Below are 19,649 nucleotides of genomic sequence, written 5' to 3'. Positions count from 1 at the left end.
CCAGATCAGTTCCAGGCTGTCGCCAACCAGCCACGCCACCGAGGCCTTCCTGAGAACCGAGAGCCTGGCAGCACCGGGCAGGGTGGAATCCAAGTCTGGCCTGCTCTTTCGACGGTGCTCGCATGGGCAGCCCTAAGGAAAAGGCCCAGGAGGCCGCCCCGGAAGAGACGGATGCCATCCTGGAGGTCGGCGGGACATGTTTCCCCGTCAACAGGTGGGCCCTGGCCCGCCAGAGCCCGTACTTCGAGGCCATGTTCTTTGGGGGTACCCGGGAGCGCACCCAGCGGCATATCCGCCTCCAGGGGCTGAAGGCGGAACCGTTCCGGGCCCTCCTGGATTTCACCCGGACTGGCCTCCTCTCGCTCTCCTCTCTCAACGTGGCGGCTCTGCTGGAAACGGCGGACTTTCTCCGGCTGGAGAGTGCCAAGCGGCACTGCGAGACCTTTCTAAAGCGCGAGCTGCACGTCTCCAACTGCCTCGGCCTGCTGGCCTACGCCCAGCAGTTCGCCTGTGGGGAGCTCGGCTCGGCCGCCCTCCACGGGGCGCTCACCCACTGGGCCGAGCTGGTGGCCCAGGAAGAGTTCCTGGAGCTGCCCAAGGAAACGCTGCTCACCCTCCTGGCGAGCGACGAGCTCTTTGTGGCCCGGGAGGACGCCGTCTTCGAGTCAGTGGCACAGTGGGTGGCTGCCGATCCGGGGGCCCGAGAAGGGGATTTCCTGGAGCTGGCGGCCCTGATCCGGGTGCCCTTCCTCACCCTCTCCTTCCTGGACCTGCTCGTCAAACAGAGCAAGGGGCCTGGGCAGGACTTCGCTGTCCAGCTGGTGAAGAAGCTGGACCACTGTCCGCCACCCAACTGGAGGCATGTGGCTGACTCGCCCTGCACGGGCCGGAGTTATGAAGCGCTGTACGTGCTTGCTGGGCCGCACGACCGGGAGCAGCAGGAGCTCCTCCAGTTCCAACCCAAGAGCGGTACCTGGCAGGCCTGCTCACCCCTCAAGCGCAAAAACCTCACCCAGTATGCCGTGGCTGTCGTAGGTAATGCTACCCCTTCCAGGTGGGGGGGGTCAGGGGGCCACCCTCCCCAGGAGCTGCCAACCATGTCTATGCCCCACAAGCTCCCAAACAGGTGACCCTCAGTGGCCGGCTCGCTGGCTACCCACTCATTACAGGGGCTGGGTGGGACCCTCGGGGCCCGTGGGGGCCCATAGCCTCTTGTGGACCCTCCAGGTCCTCCTGCCACGCTGGTCTCTGGGGACTGCTGCCCATGTCTTTCGGACCACAGAGCGCAAACCCACCCCGCTGCTCTTTCTCCCCTGCTGAAATGGCTCTGTGCGCAGGACGAAGCGGGTGGAAGCTTGTGGGAGGGTGTGCCCAACGAACGTCCTGCTCTTCAAGATGCCCCGAGATGCCGCTATTGTGGCTGCATTATCATCGTACAGCTGCAGCCTGCTTGGAAACACCCACCACTTTCAGGAGGGCAGGTCCGCAGGAAGCCTCAGGGCCCCAAAGGTCAGCCCTTGGGTTGCCTTGGGGCTGCTGTTGAAACCCTTCCAAGATTTAGCCCGCTCGAGGGAGAGGCAGCCGAGGCTCCTCAAGGTGTAAAACAGACCCTTTCCCACCCAAGGAACAAGGCTCCCGGGTTGGGGAGAGAGAGAGAGAGCAGGGCTGGCCCCTGGGTGAGACGCCCCCTCCCTCTTCTCTCTTGCAGGCAACCTCCTCTTTGTGACCGGCGGCTACTTCCGCGAGGAGTTTTTCTGGTCCACGGTGGACTCGGTCTTGATCTACAACTCCTGGGACAACAGTTGGCTGGAAGGGCCAGCCATGAAGAAAGCCCGCAACAGCCACTGTGCCGTGGGGGTGGGCTTCCACGTCTACGTCCTTGGGGGCAGCACCGAGGAAGGGGGCATAACCCCGGACGTGGAGCGCCTGGCCCCTGCTGACTCCGCCTGGCAGAGCACCAGCCCCCTCGTGCACCCTGTGGAGCGGGCCGGAGCCGTCAGCCTGGGGACCCGGGTGTATGTGGTCTGCGGCCTGGACGAGAACGGGGATGTCTGCCGTGCCGTTCAGCGGCTGAATGTGGAGACGGACATGTGGGATGTGGTTTCCTTCTCACCCCTTCCACGGTGAGGCTTGTTGGGTGAGGGTATCCTTCTGGAGACGGGGGGGCAGAAAGCCCAAATGCGGGCAGAGGGCGGCTGTCAACCCCCTTCAGCTCTACCCAGCCCATTGCCCGTGGCGAGAACCGGGGGGGGACAAAAGGGACCCGAGGGGGGGAGGACGGCAGAGCCCCAAACCAGTAAAGTCCAACAAGAAAACCCAGGAGGTGCACAAAAAAACCCACTGTATTCAGTCCAGTGCCCCCGCAGCACTTCCTCGGGCGCGTTGGAAAGGGTGTTGCCATCAAGCATACATCTTTTAAATGCGCTCTTCGATCCGACCGAAGTGCGAGACAGAAGCGTGTCCACAAGCCAAGTTGAGAGGCAAGAGTCCGTGAGCAAAAGTGTAAGTCAAGCGTACTCTCCACCTCGTCTTTCACAAAAAGCCAGGAAAAAAAACCCAAACCCCTCCGCCCGTTACGCCCAGTTTTGCAACACGAAACAAACAGTGCTTTGGGGAAAGTGCCTGGGGTGGGGGGTTGGCAGGAGCAGGGGAGCCAGCTGGACCCTCCCGGGGGGGGGGTCCAACAGTGGGGCTTCCCTCTCAGCGCTCGCCTTCCTGCCCCCAGGTACGACCTCTGCGTGGCAGCTCTCCATGGGGCCCTCTACACAGTCGGTGGGGGTGCCTTCCGCTTCGACGTGGCCACGGGCGAGTGGACCCCGGTGGAGGAGGAACGCCTGGCCGGCCACTTCTTCAAGGGCTGCAGCACGGTCAATGGGCGGATCTACCTGCTGGCCCAGCGGCAAGGGAACGCGGCCCTGCCCAACATGGTCCTCCTCGACCCCTTCCTGGACCTCTGCCAGGAGCTGGACCCCAGGATCCCCTGCCCGCTGCCCATCCACGCCACCGCTGCCATCCGGCGGTTCGACACCTGGGGGTGAAGGAAGGACCCGAGATACTCCTTGTTCCTTCCCACCTTGGGCGAGAGGATACGATTTGCCGCCACCACCTGCCACCACTCAGCATTCGGAGGGGGGACCCTTTCCCTCCCCCTAGACTGTGGGGGCGAGTGCCCCACTTTTGGAGGGCAGGGGGGAAGGTGCCCTGCCCCATGGCTCCACTCCTGCCCCTCCACGAGGGCCCGTGGGGTGCTCAGTTCCTGAAGAGGGAAGGTCTGCTCTCCAGAGGACAGTGACAGCGGGAGGAGCCCTCCGGAAAAGAAGGGACGTGGGCGATGACTTCAAAACCCTTCCATGAAGAGGAGGAGGTTTTCCTCTTTGGGAAGAGATGCACCCATGTGGTGGGTGCACCCTCCTCTCTCACTTGAACCCCTTGCTCAGTGCTGGCACCGTGTGGGGCTGGCCTGCCTTTTCTTGGAGGGCCCAGCAAGGCTTGGCACTGCGGATGGATTCTCCGGATGGTTGGCCACAGGCCTCGGCCACGTGCACCACCAAACGTGGCTCTGCTCTTGCGTCAGGTTCCCATCTGATTTTTGTAAGCACCGGGCCAGCTCTCGCCCCATGGGGAAGGCGGCAACGTGGACATAGGCCTCTGGGGTGCAAATTGCATCCGTAGTTCTCCCATGGCCGTCCCAGGACGGTGGCCCTGGCCAACGTGGCCTTCAGCCAGAGCTTCTGGGTGATGTGGCCCCCCTGGACGGTGTTCCTGATGGCCAGACAGAAGTTGCCATTAGAAAACAGCTCTTCCCTGGCTCCATTTCTGGAGCTCGGCTGCTCGGAGAAGGGCCGGCCTCCTGTGCCTCACCCCCCAGCCACCAGCGTAGACGTGGGGGGGGGGGGCTAGCAAAGGTCTCCAGAGGACTTCCAGGCCCCCATAAGGGTGGTTGACGTCCCAGTTCCTCCAGCTGGACGTGGCGAGGTTGAAGAAGTGCTGGTGGGAGACTCCCAGTGGAACCCGACCCATAGTTGGGAGCACCGTCTGGGCTCCTGGGAGAGTCCCCTGGGGGTCGGGGGGTGGTGGAAGGCCTCTCGGTGCCTGACAAAGACAAACCCCGGTCTGCCAGTAGCCGCTCTGGCTGTGGGCGAAGCAGCCGCTGGGGGGCCCTGGCCCCTCAGAGCCATTTGGCAGGGAATCCCGGGTGGGCCACAGCAGGCTGGTGAGATTTGGGGCCTATGTGGCCCCTCAGGTAGCCTCTTCCAACACCGAACTCCGGCTGCAAGAAGCCCCCAGGGAGTTGGCAACGAAGACAGGGCCGAGGGCCCCCTGGAGGAGGGGGCAGGCCAGAAGGTGGCCCCAGTGGGGCCAGCTCTTGGGGGCCCTTGGAGGCAGCAGGAGAGAGGCTGCCCCCTGAAAAACCTCAGTCCACGAGACTCGTGCTCTCCCATGGGCTGCCGTTAGCCAGGAGGGCTGGCCTTCCTCCCACGAGCAAAGCAGAGGCCCCTGGTGGGGAGTCTCCTCGGCTGGCCGGCCAGCGCCTCTTTGCCTCCATCCGCTCCAGCCTGGGTGAGAAGGAGGGACCCACGTCCTCCCCCACTCATACACACACGCACGCAAATACATACAGAGAGCAAGGCTCGGCAGCCCTGGGGTGCGGCGATATTTTTAGCCCTGGCGCTTGCAGGACTCTAAAAACCAGCATGGCCATCCAGTGGAGGGCAGTCGAGGTGTCTCTGAACAGGTTGCTCTTGGGGGCTGCCCCCAACCATGAAGCCTGCCCTGCCCCCCCAGCCCCTTTTGCTTTTCATTTCCTCCAACTCCAACTCCTCCCCCCCCCTCAGCAGCCCAAGGTCCTAGGGACAAAATTCCTGGTGGGTTTGAGAGTTCATAGGCCCCCCCACACACACCGCCTACACCAGGTTGTCCCTCTGCTTACAATGCCTACAGAGAACCTCCACCTCCAGGGACAGTTTACCTAGAATTTCCTTCTCACAGGTGAAGGCAGGACTGGGTGACCTTAGGGCCCAGATTGTGGGTCCCCTTCTGCCGAGGTGCCAGGAGAGAAAGTCCCGCCAGTCCCTTCTCAGCAGCCTGGCATTTGTGGACGCCAGGTGGAGGACAGGCCCTCTGCCCCCCCCAAAGATCCAGAGGGGTACCCCCTCCCACCGCCCATCTCCTGTCCTCCCCCAGGTGCCTCCATGGGCCCCACAGGGGCAGGGCCTCCGTGGACCTCACAGGCCTGCATATTTCTCCAGGGTGGTCCTCCTTGCCATCCTCTGAGGTTTCTTGCACCCCCACCGGCCCCAAATCTCAACCTCCTGCTGTGGAGGTGTCCATGGAGCCGAGTCAGCCGGGTCTCTGGGAAAAGGCAGGCCAGCGCCGGAGGGTGCCGGAGCCGAGCAAGGGCGAGAGCCCCCCCCCCACACTGCCTTGGCAGGAGCCATTTTTCTTGCGTTTGGCCAGCCCACCCCACTGAAACAGCGATGTCTTTGAGGTAGACTGCCACTGACGCCTCCTTTTCCCAACAGCCTTCCTGGCCGGTAAGCCCTCCTGCCTGACTTCTACCCCGGTTAAGAATGCACATTTCTCTCGGTTTTTGAAAGTCCTATTATTTCAAATGTAGTGGCTGCAGAAATGCCCAAAGCGGCCCCCCTCCGCCCGGCCTCTGGTTTTCACCCCATGCTTCTTGGCAGGATTTGGCCCAGATGGAAGCGCTTCTAGGCTTCCCCCTGGCCCTGCCCAGAGCCGGAAGGGTGGGATTCCCTGAAAACACTTCTGCTCTGTAGCTGCCTCCCTTTTTCCACCCATTTGCCGGCTTGTGTTCGTGTTGTTGTTGATGCTCATAAATGCAGAAAAAGAAAAGAAAGACTGGCGCAAAGTAGTCAACGTCTTGAGGTGGGAAGAAACCTTCCATGAGAAGTGTTGAGGTCCAGGAGCGGGGCGGGGCGGGGGGAGAAGGCAGAAAGGACTGGGCCACATCCAGGTGGGGGCTCAGCTCTTCCTACGGAGAGCCGCAGGAAGCGGGAGCCGGTTTCAAGTCAGGAGAGGCGGCTAGAGTTACAGGGCCCCCATCCCCCTTCTTCCGGGAGGAGCTGGGTTCAAAAGATGAAAAGGGAGGAACCTGGCTTCACCAGGCCACCCTCCAGACGATCCAGAATCCGAAGCCAGGACACCGGGGGGGGGCACAAGGAGCCCTTGCTCAACTGGAAGGCATCCCCCCCCCCTTTCTCACTTCCATGCCGAGAACCAGCCGCAGAGAAAAAGCCGTCCGCCCGGGAAGCAAAGATGCCACAGCCGCAGGGGGTCTTTTCGTCGTGGGGAGCCCAACCGACCCCGAAACTATCATTTGCTGACGGCTGGGCTAGGCCGGCCGGGAAGGGCCCCCCCCCCCCCGTTCCACCAGCCTCCTCCACTGTGGCCAGGGGCAGCTCCTCTCCCTCCCCGGAGAGAAGCTGGGAGACAGCCAGGCAGTGGGGCCAGAAGGTCAAGGGGCACTCGGGTTTTGAGGGGAACGGATCCAGACCAGGCGCAGGAGATTTCCCCTGCTCTGCCCCCCCACCTGACGTCAGGCTTGGCTCTTTGAGAGGCAGCCTGGGAAGAGCAGCCTTGGGGAGGGGGGGTCAAACCCTGTGCTTGGCCAGGGGCCACCGACACCCGTGGCCCTTGGGCAGAGGTGCCCAAGGCTGCCCGGCCAGCCGGGGAAGGGGGGGGGAGCACCTGGGTTTCTCCTGTAACCGCCCACCCAGAGAGGGGCAAACGCACACCTCGGTGTCTGTGTGCATGTAAGAGAAAGGTGTGTAGCGTGTGTGTGTGTGTGTGTGTGTGTGTGTGCTTTACATTTACCCGTTATGCAGCCGTGTGCTTGTAGGGGGAGGATGGGGGGGGCTTTAAGCCGCCCACGGGCCTCCGGTGCCTTTAAATTCACCCTCAAGGCATCCCCTAAATACTAAAGGATGGGGGAAAGGAGTATAGGAGGAAGGATAATGAGGGCATCCCCAAAGGTCAAGAACAGCGGGGTTAAGGATGCTGATTCAAAGGAAGGAACGGCTTCCGGACATGGCTGATGCTCCTTCCGCCAAAGGAGGCTTCTAAGCAGGGGTCTGGGCGGTCCACCTGGCAGGGGTGGTGTGAGCCATTCCTTTCGCGCCCTGGCAAAGGTGGCTTAGACTACTAGACGGACTCTCGAGGGCCCTTCAGAGGCTCCCGGGGGGGGGGGAATTGATCCTGTGCATGAGAGCAGGAGAAAGTCTCACGCTTTCTACGATAGGGACACCCCCCAATGCACACACATACACGAGGACAATGAACACCGGCCCGGGCAGGAAAACGTGGCCTAGATGCTTTGGCCACACCGAGGAAAGCCACCCCTTTGGCCTGCCCGGTTCTCATCTGGAGCATGTCATCGAGATGCACGCCCCCCCCTCGAGCCACCGTCCATCTCCGCAGCCGTCCGTCTGTGGGTGGGTGCAGGGGAGGTCAGCCAGCCGGTCCTCCGCCCTCCCTGCGAAGGGGCCCCGGGCCCCGAGGGCTCCTCCAGGCCTCCTCCAACCCCCCACAGCGCTGGGCCGCGTCCCGCAGCTGCAGGTCCTCCCGGGGGGACCAGGGCCGGGCGTAGGCGCCCCGGGGCAGCAGGAGCCGATTGCGGGTGTGCTCAAAGTTGACGTGCTGCCGAGCCATGAGGACGTATTCGCGCCGCTCGGTCAGCGGGGGGCAGTCACAGGTGTCGGCCACCCAGAGGTACTCCCGGTGGCGCAGGGCCACGCGGTTGCGGTACGCCTCCCTCACCTGCAGGTCGTAGCGCGTCTCCTGGCCCACAAGCTGCTTGGACAGGATCCGGGCCCGGAAGACTGTGTGGAGGGGGGAAACAAGAGAACGGGCATGAAAGGTGGGCGGGCGGGCAGGGGGGGAGCGTGTCCTTCCTTACCACCACCATCACCACCCCCGGTAGGCTGAGCCCACTGGGAGCATCTTCCCACCCAGCTGTCTGCTGGTGGGCCTTCCTTCCTTCCCACTTTTCCAGGAGGGGGGGGTAATTCCCGCCTCCACCCCAAGTGAATGCCCAGGAGTGGGGTGGAGGGAAAAGGGGGTGGGGAGCCCTTTGGGGGGGTGGAGGAGGAGGGTGCCGGGGGGGAAGGAAGGGACCCTACCAAAGTCGCTGTTGCAGTAATGGTGGATGCGCTGTGACCTCCCTCTGGGCACCTGGCATTCCCCACATCTCCCTGCCAGAGAAGGAGGAGAGAAAAGAGTTCCCTTGCCGGAGGAAGACAAAACCTGTCACCCCTTTTCCAGCCCGCACCCCCCCCCCCCAGGTCTGGCTTCTGAAACCAGCCCATCATGTCTCCACATCTGAAAAACCAGCCATTCCTCGGCGATGCCCACGGGTCCCCGGATGGCCCTCGATCGGGTGGGGAATTTCAGGTGCTCATGGGCTTTGGAGGGACCCGTTATGCCGAACAGAGAGGAGCTACTTTTTTGAGAGGACCACCCACCCTGATCCCACCCCCCAGAGGGGGCATCACGGACCGGGGGGGAGGATTATGGGACTTGCTGTCCAGAAAAGGAGCCAACGTGAGCCACATCCAGGGCTTCCGCTTGGCAGCCCAGGTCAGCACTACCTGGGTGGGCGGCTGCCCCCGGCGGTGCCTCCCCCTGCGCCTTCCGCCGGCTGCTTCTCCGGGCATTCTGGAAGTGGGGGGCCACTGCCGTGGCTCCTGGGGAACGATGGGGCTCCCCAATGGTTGGCGCCGGGGCTCCTTCGGCCTCCCGGACCTGAGGCTGCCGGAGGGGGCTGGTGTCACTCTGGGCCGGATGCAAGTGTCCCCGTGGGAGCCAGAACTGATACTCGACCCCCGGGTGGGGTTCCTGGACAAGGACCTGGCGCCGAGAGCAGAAGGAGAGCTCAGGTTACAGCCGACGAGGGGCACAGCGCCCACCCGCCCACGGAGGGAAACACTCACACTTCTCTCACCATGACCAGGAGGTCCTCCTGGGTGGGGCCCTCGGCCTCCAAGCTCTCCTGCAGGTCCGCTGTGCGCCTGTAGTGCACACGGGTGCCGGCCACCTCGTACTCGCCAGGCCAGTTGATGGCCCAGTCCCCGTTGAGGACGTAGCGCTGGTTCGCGTCCATCAAGGCTGCCGGATGGGAAGAAGGAAGGAGTAGATGGTGGGTGGAAGGAAGGGAAGGAGGGAGGGAGGGAGGGAGAAGGGGGGGGTCAGAGAAGGAAGAGTTGTCCAGGCCTCCCCGGGAGGGTGCTGGTGGGGCCCCTTGTGCTCTCCGCCCGCCCACCCGCCAGGCAGGCCCTCTCCACCTACCCAGATAGTTGCGGCTCCGATCCACCACCTTGATGTGCCGGGCGCCGGCTGGGATGCGGGTCACGTTCTTGTACCCAAAGAAACCTGTCGAAGGAGCGCAGGACGCCAGTTCTTGGGCTGGCCCCGAACCAGGACGAAGCGGGTGACAGACCGGCCAAAAAGCAAGCAGGCTTCCGAACGAACCTCCGCCTGTGAATGCACCCAGCGAGGAGGCCGGCCCTAAGCGGGTAAGGTGTCAGGAAAGAGCGCAAGGGGGCTGGAGGTGGGGGTGATGGGGATGGTGGTGGGGAGGCCAGAAGGGAGAAGGGGGTGGGGGGAGAATGAGCCAAAGTGAGGAGGGGGGAAGTTGCGGTAGGGAGGCAAGCGGCCCAGCCGAGAGAGCCCAAGCATTCACCCGCGGGGCGCGCCTGGGCGCTCAATCACCAGAGGCAGGGAAGGCCGCCTGGAACACCGCCTGCACCAGGACACACGACTCATTCCGGCCGTCACACATCCCACAGGCGTCCGCCTGCGCCTCGGAGCCCAGGATCCCATCACAGCCGGCTCGCTGGCAAAGGGAAGAGAGACCAAGGGAGGAAGAGGAGGAGGAAGGGAGGGAGGGGTGTGAGAAGGACCCCGGCCACGGCTCTGAGTGCCCCCCCCCATGCTTCGGGCCCAGTTCTTCCAGTTGCTGCTGCGTCAGGGAGCCCATCACACATCCCCCCTTGCACTCTTTGGGCTGTCCTGGCTAAACCAACGGGAGGACGAACCAGCAGCCTCCCTGCATCCGGTGGTTTTCTGGTTCCTCCCTTGAGAAACATCCCACCACCCCCTCATCCCCGCCGGCGGTCTCCGGCTGTCCCATTTTCCCCCAAGCTTTGCCCGGCCTGGGCCTGGCTTGCCTCTGCCGGGACTCACCAGACACCGGCCACTGATGCAAAGATCCCGGGACTCCGGGCTGCAGGGGGTGCCGTCCAGAACTCTGCCGAAGGTGTAGTAGAAATTGTGCCCTTCAGCCAGGCAGTTCAGGTCACAGAGGCTGGGTGCTGGGAGCAGAGGGAGGGAAGACGGCCAAGCTTCAAAGGGGCCCTTGGCCCACCAGGGGCCGGGCCCCTTCTGCTCCGGGGGTTGGGGGTGGGGCCTGAGGACCTCTAGGGACCCCAGCACCCCTGCCCGAGCATGGCCCTGCAGGAAAGGCAGGGGCGCCGGGCCCAGGGGAGGGCAGCATTCCCTAGAAGAGCTGCCCGGCGAGGGTTCCAGGCTGAGCTCACCTCCGTGGAAGGGGACCCACCGATATGGCCCCTGGCCCCCCAAGACCGACTTTCCATTGTAGAGCGAGCACTGGACGGCACGGAAAGGGATGGCACCCTGGGGACACCCCTGCAGAGGGGGAGAGGGAGGGAGGCTGTGACCACGAGCGGGAGGCCAGAGGAAACCTCGTCCCGGCCAGGGCTCCCGGGGAGGTAAGTGGATCGGGCCCTCCTCCAGGGTGGGCTCACAGGGATCGAGTGGAGAGCCATGTGGTGGTGGTGGTGGTGGGGAAGCCCTCCTCTGCCTCCTCCCCTCCGGGGGTCTCCAAGGGCTCCCGGCGTCCTTCGGCTGACCGGCAAGTTGCTAGCGGCGAGCGACTCACCTCCAGTTGGCACACGCGGTACTGCCGGGCCTTCCCCTTGCATGGCTCCTCCTCGGGGAACCTGCAGAAATGGGGGGGGGGGGAGAGAAAGAGAAAACCTCAAGGATCTCTGCCCAGGCAGAGAATTTCTCTGCCCAGGCAGCCACGGTCACCCCACCCGTGGCTTCCACCCGTGGAAATGACCACGACAGCTGGCCCTCCCTGTTGCTTCATGCAACACATGTACACCCCCAGGGAGGAAACCCAAAGGAAATGACCATACCTGTGCCCCCCCCATCAGCTGGCGTTCGGTGGTAAACTGCTCCTGAACAAGGACCCTCTGAGCAGCCCTGAGTGGCTCACCAGAGTAGAGCGGCTGGTTGTGGGGGGGTCAGATCCCCTTGCAAACGCTCCTGACACCCTAGAGGTTTGCAAGCCTGACTCGCAGGGGAACTGGACTGAGCCTCACAGCCCGCCGGCAGCTTTTCCTTCAGCCCCATCCACACCGTGGTTTCCAGAGCAGCCATGGCAGATACACCAGAGAGCCACCGGGCATCTGCCCTCCCCCGCCACCACGCTCAGGGCCCCCCAGGCAGAGACCCCACCCACACCTGCTCACCGGATGCACCTCCTGGCCCGGAAGGAGGCACCCTCCCCGCAGGTGCTGGAGCAGGCGCTCCAGCTGCCCCAGTGGGTCCAGGCGCCGTGGCCCAGCTGGCGCCAGTGGCGGCGTGGCTGCAGGCCGTGGCCGGGTCCATGCGCCGTCGTCCGGTGGTCGGTTCCCTACTTGAAGGAAGACGACCCGGTCAGTCACCACTCTCGGGTGCCCCCCCCAGCCCTGCCCCACCTCTCCCTGGAATGGGGGGGGGGGCTTCCCTGGGGATACCCGGGCCCCAGACTCCTTTCCGGGCAACGTCTGGCCAAGGGGAGCGGGAACCCCCGAGGGCACTGCCTCTCCACAGTAGGCAAGGGGACAGACTCCAGTGGGCACCCCCTGGCCATGGAAGGCACTCCCAGGACGGTGGGCTGGGCTCCAGGGCTCTCATCCTCTGGCTGATGGTGGAGATCCTGGGGGGGGGCTCCAGCCCCAGGAAGGCAGCGGGGGGGGGGGCAACCCTGGGCTGCCTCGTTCCCTCCAGAGCCTGAGCACTGTCTTGCTTCCTCTCTGCTTTCTGTCCTTCCTGCTCCTCCAGTGAATTCCTGGGGGGCGCCTGGCAAGCATCTGCTTTCTCCCTGGACACGACATGTGCGGACAGCCTCTCCCAACCGGTCTCCGAGAGAGGCGTCCCTCTGCTGCCCCCACGGCACCTGGCGTGGGGAGAGGATCCCGGCGTGCCCTGCCCCACGGCCCTCTCTCAAGCCCCCCCCCCCGGAGATCATGTTCCCAAAGGGCAAGGGGGATAAAGGCAGACCTCTGGACGGGCGGGTTTGGTTCTGCTTTCTTTGGGGGTTTTTTTGTGGGGGGAGGGAGGTCGAGGGAAGGGACCGTCTCCCGGGCCCGCGTTCAGGAAGCGTCCCTCTCTGTTTATGAGGAAAAGGTCAACAGAATTAAATATTTACTGGTGAGCTCAGAGGGAAAGGCTGAGACGATTTCGCTTCCCACCGACCTTTGTCTGTATACTTCTCATCTCCTTCGCTCGGATTGATCGGGTTCTCCTTGGCAAGGAGGCCCCAATGTTAGACGGAAGCGAGGCAGGAAGCAGCCGGAGAGCCGGCCCGCGGGATCGGGTGGATTTCCATTCCGAGTGACCACAATTTTGATTGGGGAGATGGGGGGGGGGGAGGTTTCCATCAGAAGTGGCGGGGGGGTTAGGTCTGGAACCAAGTGACCAGCCCAAAGGGCTCAGCACCCTTCCCAAAGGGGACCCGATCCACCTGTCAACGCCCCTTCCTACTCTGCACGCACAGTCTCCTTGCAGTTCCCCAGCCGAGCCATGGGGGGTAGTAACTGCCAGACCATGTGCAGAGTGCTCCTTTCCCCTCCGTCAGCTGTTCAGGGGCATTTGGGGACAGGCCAGCCACTTCCCTGAACTTCAGTCTTCCTCCCTCTCTCCCGACGCAAAACACCCAGGAGTGCTTAATTTGTTCCATGTGCCAGGCACAGAAGAACACACATGGGAGTGCGTACAAACTCTCTCTTTCTCCCCCCTGCTCGGCTCCCCTCTTGCCGCGGGAGACCCCCCCTCCCAGCTCTAGCTGGGTTTAATGAACTTAGGAGGGAAGCAGGGAGAGTAAACAGAGAGGGATAAACTGGTCGGCAGCTGCCAGGCTGGGAGCCCCACAGCCGGACAGTGACCCAGAGGGGGGGGGGAGAGAGAAAGAAGGCCCCAGTCCTCCGCTGGGCAGGCAGGGAGGGGTGGCCCTTTCTGCAGAGAGAACAGCCAGCCTCTGGTGTGACTCGAAAGAGTGGGGGGAAACAACCCAAGCCCGCCAGCCCTGTGGTGTGGACCAGGAGAGGGCGAGGCAGGAGACCTTTTTGCCCCCCCCCACACCCTCCCGGTGTGGGAATCCCTCGAATCCACTTCCAGAGCCAGAGAGGGGCTCTGGATTGGCCTTCACCGCTTGTCACCCAAATCTGAGGGGCAAGAACGGAGAGGGGGGGGGGCGACCAGCAGCCAGCGCCGTCCTCAGCCTTACCTGAACCACACAGGCCAACATCAGCCCAGCGATGAGCAGACGCCTCCAGGGAGCGATGGGCCTGCAAAAGCCGGGGGGGGGAGGGTTAAAAGGAAATATTAAGAATATGCTTTGCAGGGAAAGGAGGCAATCCATGGAGGCCAGAGAGACGTCCAAGGCTCAAGGAAAGCACAGATCATGATTTCCCTTTTATTTCCCCCTCCAAAAGAACCATCTGTCTATTGAGACCCTGTACGTACCTCGTATCCCCAGCAGCCCACGAGGTTCCTCGCAGACCGAGGGCTTAAGGCCACCAGAAATGCTGGGCAGAGGCCAAGGGGCCCGGGCAAGCTTCCCTGCAGGCCCCAGGATCTAGCCAGGAGCGATGGGCTTTCATTGGGCAGGTTTGATTCCTGCCGGGTGTGTGTGTGTGTGTCACCAACCAGGCCGCTTTAAAAAAGCCCCACATGGCCTCCTGCTTCAAACCCTGCAGGCTGGACCAGAGGGCAGTGTGACGAGGCGCAGAATCTAAAGGACTCCGGCCCACCCCAAAGACCCAGGCTTTTGCTGCTGAAGGCGCAGGGCGGAGCAGGCGGGAAGAGTCTAGGCTGCTGTCCGGCTCTGCACCAGGGGCGGCCCCGGGCATCCAACCGGGTGAAGGCCAGGCACGGCTGGAAAAGGTGCTTTGGAGGGAGATGCCAGCCTCCCTGGGGCTGGCAAACACAAACCCACAGCCATGTGCCCACTGAGCCCTCCGCTGGCCCAGGACAAGGTGCCAGGGCCACCTGGGCCCCCACAGGGAGCAGGAGGGAGCCCCGATGGCAAGGCTGGGAAACCCTCTCCAGGACCCCGGGGCAAACCCAGGGACTCCACGCGGGGGGGGGGGGGGGGTTGCTTCCTGGGTTCTTGGCACCTTGTTGTGTGTGCCTGATTGTGCACCCGTGTGTGTGTGCGCGCGCACATACACACACACAATCCCCCCCCTCTCGGGGTCTCCAGTCCATCACGGTTTCCTACGCCATCTAAACCTCCCTCCTCTTGAAAGGGCCAAAATACTGGACTCCCCGTTGGCTTACTAGCAAAAGCTACCCACCCACCCAAACCACTCCCAGGAAAAATTCCTGCGGGGCTGGGTGGGGAGGAGGCAAAGGTAGTTGAGCGCCAGGGTGCCTCTGAGCATGTCTGAAGGATGCTTCTCACACACACACACACACACACACACACACACAAACACACACATATTCTCCATGCCTCTCCCACCACACACACACACAGACATGTACATTCTCCATGCCTCTCCCACCCCACCTGGCCAGCCTGATGTTGTCCAGATGGATTTCTGACCCTTTGATCTGTGGGTGGCCAAGAACAGAGTGGAGAGATAAGCCTCCCACACACACACACACACACACCCCGCCTGGGGATCCCTTCCTGTGCTGGAAAAAAAAGGCAGGCCAACGCCCAAGGGCCCGACCCTTGTTCCAGCAACCTCTCCGGCCATTCCCGGAGAGGCCGAAACCTGGAGGGATGGTTTCCTGTCCTGTCATCCCCCTCCCAATTATCAATGTAAAGTATCCTGGTATCTCTTCAGCAACAGCCACCCCGCCCCTCCCCAGGCAAAACTAATCCTTTCCCTAGGATTCACTGCTCTGACTGTGGCTTCAAGTGTCCCTGAGAAGCCTTCCTTCGGGCTAAGTTTCTAGTCCTGGTGGTGAGGGGCTCCGGAGTACACACTCTGCCGAAGGGAGGACGGTGGTGGTGGCCGGGGGGGGGGGGGGGTTGTACTTGTGTGTCTGTGGGGTTTTTTTCTGCTTGGAGTCCAGACCCAGTGGGGTTTGGGCCCTTTTCCAGGCACCTCGGCTCCGTCAAAGCTTGCCACAAAGGGGGGGGGGGTGTCGGATGCAAGCGTGCTGAGACGGCCGCCTTGGCTTCCAGCACACCTGGCGACAGCAGAGTGCGCTCTAGGGTGCAAAGTGCGCTGACGTCTCAGGAAAGGGGGGGAGCAGAGAGCGAATGACGCTTGCTTGGGAGAGGCGAAGAAGATGGATGGATGGATGTGACATGCAGGAGACAGGCTGGGACGGCGCCTGGAGGGAGGGAGGGAGGGAGGGAGGGAGGGAGAGGCTCCCATCTCCCACTCTTCCCTCTCAGCCCCCCCTCCCTGCAGGGCCCAGTTGGGGGCAGATAGGTCCCGCTCAGGGCCTCTGAGCATGTGTAAAGTGGCTTTCCCTCCACCACCCATCTATCCCCGCCCTGAAGCAGGAAAAAGTGGAGAAGTGGGATTTGGGCAGGGCAAAAAGCCCTGGGGGGTCCCCCCCCAGGGAGGGTTGCAGGGGAAGGGGGGCATTCTGCATCCCCAAGGCCTCTTGGCCCACCCTGAACCACCTCTCCAAGGTCATGGGGGTCGTCCCCCTCTGTTTTCCCCACCTGGGATGCTAGGCAGGGTTCAAGAGCTCCCCTCCTTTGCAAAGCCCTGAAAGGGTTAATGGGGAGCCCAGGACTCACCAGATGCAGTCGGAAGGGGGCGATCCGGCTCCCAGTCCCTTCCTCCAGCCTCGCCTCTGCCTCCCAGCATCTCTGGGCCCCCAGGAGGTGGCTCCCACCGGTGCACCTGCCAGATATCTGGGGGGCCTCCTTTGCTGCCCCCCAAAACTCTCGCCCATTGGGGAAAGCCTCGGGGGAGAAGGCAGGGGCCCCTCTGGCCCATTGGCGCCAGAGCCGGCCATGCCCGCCGAGGCAACTGCAGCCGGCAGCCTCTCTGCGCACCGCCGTCCCTCGTGCGCCTCCACAGCTGCTCTGGAGCAGGTCCCACCCGGCTTGGACAGAGTCCCAGGGGTGCCGGCGGGTGGGATGATGATGGCCTGGCTGTGGAGCAACCGGGAAGGAGGGAGTTGCACGCAGGCCCTCGCCCGCCCTCCTCCTCCTCCCGCACAATGTTGTGTTCCTGAAAAACCTTCAAAATCAGCCCGAAGCAACTGGTGGGATATTAATATTCATACAAAAAGGTGCGGGAAGAAGAGCGCTCGCCTGTTAACCCTTCCGCACCAGCCCCAATCTCTCTCTCTCTCTCTCTCTCTCTCTCTCTTTCTCTCTCTCTCTCTCTCTCTCTCTCTCTCTCTCTCTCTCTCTCTCTCTCTCACACACACACACACACACACACACACACACACACACACACACACACACACACACACACACACACACACACACACACACACACACACACACACACACACACACACACACACACACACACACACACACACACACACACACACCAAAAGGGCTAAAATTAGCCCATCTGTGCCTCTCCTGCTGTTTTTCAAGGGCCCCTCCTTTCAAGGACACCCCAAAGAGGAAAACAACCGAGGTGCAAGCGGGGAGGCGGTGGTGGAAGAAAGCCCACAGCAAACTTTGTTTTGCATTGTTTGCCTATTTTGGGGGGAGAACAGGGGGGGGGGAGTGAGATGACTCTTCAACCCCTCTCCATGGATCTTTTGCCTCATTTTTCCAGGCCATGCGCCAAGCACATAAGTGGGAAGAAGTGCCTATAAATAATCTCCGGGGGGGGGGGACAGGGACAGAGCAGGGGTGTCACAATGGCCTGCCCGCGGGGAAAGGACCAAGCCCAGAGTGGTGTAAACCCGAAAAGACGGTGCGGGTCAGGAAAGCTGGCCGGGGAGGCAAAGGGGGGCACAACTGGGAGAACCCCCCAAAAGAGGAGCGAGGCAGCCAGGGGCTCCAATGAAACCCCAGTGGCACAGCGGGGACCCCTCCGTGGGGCAAGAAGATGGCTTCGCAGTGTCGGAAGGACCCGAGTTCGAATCCCCACTGAGCTCTGGCCCTGGGAAGCCTCAGGCCTGCCTCTCCCTCTGCCTTGCTGGCTGGCCAGGCTCGGGAGTGAAGCCACGCCGTGGGCCTGAATTCCTTCCCCACCATTTGGGTGGCAAAAGAAGGCCAAGCCTCCCGCTTTCTCCGCAGCCGACATGGGAACCGCTCAGGGCGCGGAAGAGCAGCAGGAATCCCCAGTGGTGACGAGCCTGGCACGAAGCAAAACCCTCCGCCGCCCCCCACCAAAAAGAGGGCTTTAATGGAGACCCCCAGAATGAAGATTTCCACCGCCGGCGGCTCAGGAGGGTTGGTTTCTGCCTGTGCCAGCCGCCATCCACAAAGTGTTCCTTTTTTCCCTTCGGTCTTGGTGGTTCATATTTACAACCTTCCATGACTTCCCATTTGGGGCCACAAGGCTCAGACGCTGACCGGTGTCTGAAGAGGGTCTGGAGCAAACATTGAGGATTTGCGACCCCCCCCCCAGGAGGCCCCAGCGCCCCTTCGGCCGGAGCTCGGCTGGAAACAGGGATTTGGGCAGAGACAGGAGGTGGAAGAAACTCCTCTTTTAAGATTGGCAGGGTTAGGCCAGCACGTAGAGCAACACCCGATCCTTTAAAAAAAGGCAGCTCTGCTTGGGCCTGATGGCCGGGGTGTGTGTCTGTGTGTGTGATGCTGGTTTCATCCCCCCACCCCACCCCTGTGACCGAGTCCTGGAATGTGACAGAGCAGCTGCCAGGAGCGATAAGAGCCCTGGGTTTTCTCTCCTGTTCCTTGAGATGAGCAGGGATGAAAACAGGGAGGGAAAGAGGGAGGGAGGGGTGGGGGGGGTCAGCTGCGGAGAAGGCGGGAGGCTTCAAACCCACCACCCCAGGAGGGGGACACGGCTCAGGGGCCCCCTCCTCTCCGCAGGGTTCCCGCACGTGAAGGAGAAAGGACAGTCCTTGGAGGGCCTGGATGGATGTCCTCATTTTGGGCCCCAAACAGAGGGGGTTTGAGGGACAGGGGTCCAAGAGGGGTCCAAGAGGGGTCCAAGAGGGGTCCAGGAGGCCGTCTGGGCACCTAGAGAAAATCCCTCCCTCCACCGGGGTGGGGAGGCCGGAGGTGAAATCTCTCCCGTGTGGATCCAGCCGCCCTTTCCTGGTCAGGAGCACCCCTTCCAGAAAGACCACGGCTAATGACCCCTTAATGGCCCCATGGAGAACGGCGGGTGGACAAAGAAGAAGCGAAGCTCCTCCGAGGAGCAGCCGCCAAACCTGGTCACCCAAGAGGGAGGAAGTCCCATGGACACCACTTCCAGAAGGGCTGAGCATCTGCTGGCATGCGGGGGTGGGGTCTGGGGGGGGAGGTCTCGGCATAGTGGCAGCCCCACAAGCAGGGGCTTCGGGCCTTGCCGTCCAGGGTGGCGCCCCATCCGGCTGGTCCTGACCGGGGGGGGGGGGGGGGAGGGGAGAGAAGAGAACCAGGCAGAGGTTCCAGGGTTTTTCCTCCGCTGTCCGTCTGGGAGGGACCCACTTGGGCCCCTTGAACCCTCCCGGACCGGGAAGGGGGGGGAAAGGACCACGGACAGTTTGTTCCTTGGGAACCCAGGACCGATTTGGCCACCCCAAGAGGCCCCAGATCACGGGGGGGGGGTGGTCGAAGAAGGGCCCCCTCGGCACAGCTCCTCGGGGAAAGTGGCCCTTCTCGGGCTGCTCGGCGTCTCCCTGGCCCTGCGTTGTCCCCCCCACAAAAGGGAAGAGAGGCCCCTCCTAGCCCCCGTTGGCCCCACCGGCTCGGCCCCTCGGCCCTCCGGAGCGCCTGCCGGGCAGAGAGGAGCTCGGAGAGGCCCTCCCAACCGAGGGAGGCCAGTCTCCCCTCCACACCCCGCCCCGGGAGCGCCGCGGCCCCCCACCATCCTCGCCTATGATGCCTGCCCTGCCCAGGGCTTCCTGCGTCCGGTCTCGGGTGGTTCCCACGAACCGCTACGGCCGGGGCAGCGCTTCGGGGGGGGGGAGGCCAGCCCCGAGGAGGGGAGGCCGCCTTTTGGGAGGGGCGTGGACGGAGGGCTTTGGGGGTGGGGTAGGGGAACTGGTGGGGGGCTCCTGGCCTACGGGACCCCGGTCGGCCTCGGGGGTGGGGCGCTTCGCCAACCGCGCCACAGGCTCCTCTCTTGAGAGGGAGGGAAGGAAAGAAGCTGGGGTGGGACTCAGGGTGGGGGCTCCAGCCTCGCCCGCCCGCCCGCCCGCTGGTGTTTCCGTGCATTTGGGGCGGGGGGGGGAGCGGGGAATAGCAGCTTGCAGTGGAGGGATGTGTGGGGCAGGGGGGG

At 63.1% G+C, this 19,649-nt stretch overlaps 2 protein-coding genes across 3 annotated transcripts; one reads left to right on the top strand and one right to left on the bottom strand.

The window, feature by feature from the left end:
• LOC110079260 (kelch-like protein 23) lies at positions 1–3,038 on the top strand. Its single transcript, XM_020794165.3, has 3 exons — positions 1–1,035; positions 1,709–2,123; positions 2,726–3,038. The coding sequence occupies exons 1-3, from the start codon at positions 123–125 to the stop codon at positions 3,036–3,038; spliced, it is 1,641 nt and encodes a 546-aa protein (XP_020649824.3). The 5' UTR covers positions 1–122.
• On the bottom strand, positions 2,325–19,645 carry ADAMTSL5 (ADAMTS like 5). 2 transcript variants are annotated; one of them, XM_072978214.2, is made up of 12 exons: positions 16,019–19,645; positions 13,535–13,595; positions 11,517–11,680; positions 10,919–10,979; positions 10,557–10,665; positions 10,204–10,331; positions 9,730–9,853; positions 9,307–9,390; positions 8,963–9,126; positions 8,610–8,868; positions 8,142–8,213; positions 2,325–7,841 (listed from the first exon to the last, which is right to left on the bottom strand). In XM_072978214.2, exons 1-12 carry the CDS (start codon positions 16,237–16,239, stop codon positions 7,471–7,473), a joined length of 1,818 nt encoding a protein of 605 aa, XP_072834315.2. In that variant the 5' UTR covers positions 16,240–19,645; the 3' UTR covers positions 2,325–7,470. The 2 variants fall into 2 exon arrangements, with proteins under 2 accessions (XP_072834315.2, XP_072834317.2); XM_072978216.2 differs by lacking the exon at positions 16,019–19,645 and adding an exon at positions 13,774–14,385.
• Between the last annotated feature and the right edge of the window lie 4 nt (positions 19,646–19,649).

This window comes from Pogona vitticeps, chromosome 7 (genome assembly GCF_051106095.1).
Source record: "Pogona vitticeps strain Pit_001003342236 chromosome 7, PviZW2.1, whole genome shotgun sequence".
Lineage (NCBI taxonomy): Eukaryota > Metazoa > Chordata > Lepidosauria > Squamata > Agamidae > Pogona > Pogona vitticeps.
The sequence above is the reverse complement of the archived record's forward strand: the minus strand, read 5'-3'. Positions and strand labels throughout refer to the sequence as shown.

Coding starts and splice junctions, on each gene's coding strand:
- LOC110079260 (XM_020794165.3), top strand. CDS start 123: ATGGGCAGCCCTAAGGAAAAGGCCCAGGAGGCCGCCCCGGAAGAGACG. Junction 1,036..1,708: donor GTATGCCGTGGCTGTCGTAG/GTAATGCTACCC, acceptor TCTCTCTTGCAG/GCAACCTCCTCTTTGTGACC. Junction 2,124..2,725: donor TCCTTCTCACCCCTTCCACG/GTGAGGCTTGTT, acceptor TCCTGCCCCCAG/GTACGACCTCTGCGTGGCAG.
- ADAMTSL5 (XM_072978214.2), bottom strand. CDS start 16,239: ATGGCCGGCTCTGGCGCCAATGGGCCAGAGGGGCCCCTGCCTTCTCCC. Junction 13,596..16,018: donor CCCCCTTCCGACTGCATCTG/GTGAGTCCTGGG, acceptor CGGCTTTTGCAG/GCCCATCGCTCCCTGGAGGC. Junction 8,869..8,962: donor AGGAGGACCTCCTGGTCATG/GTGAGAGAAGTG, acceptor TCTCGGCGCCAG/GTCCTTGTCCAGGAACCCCA.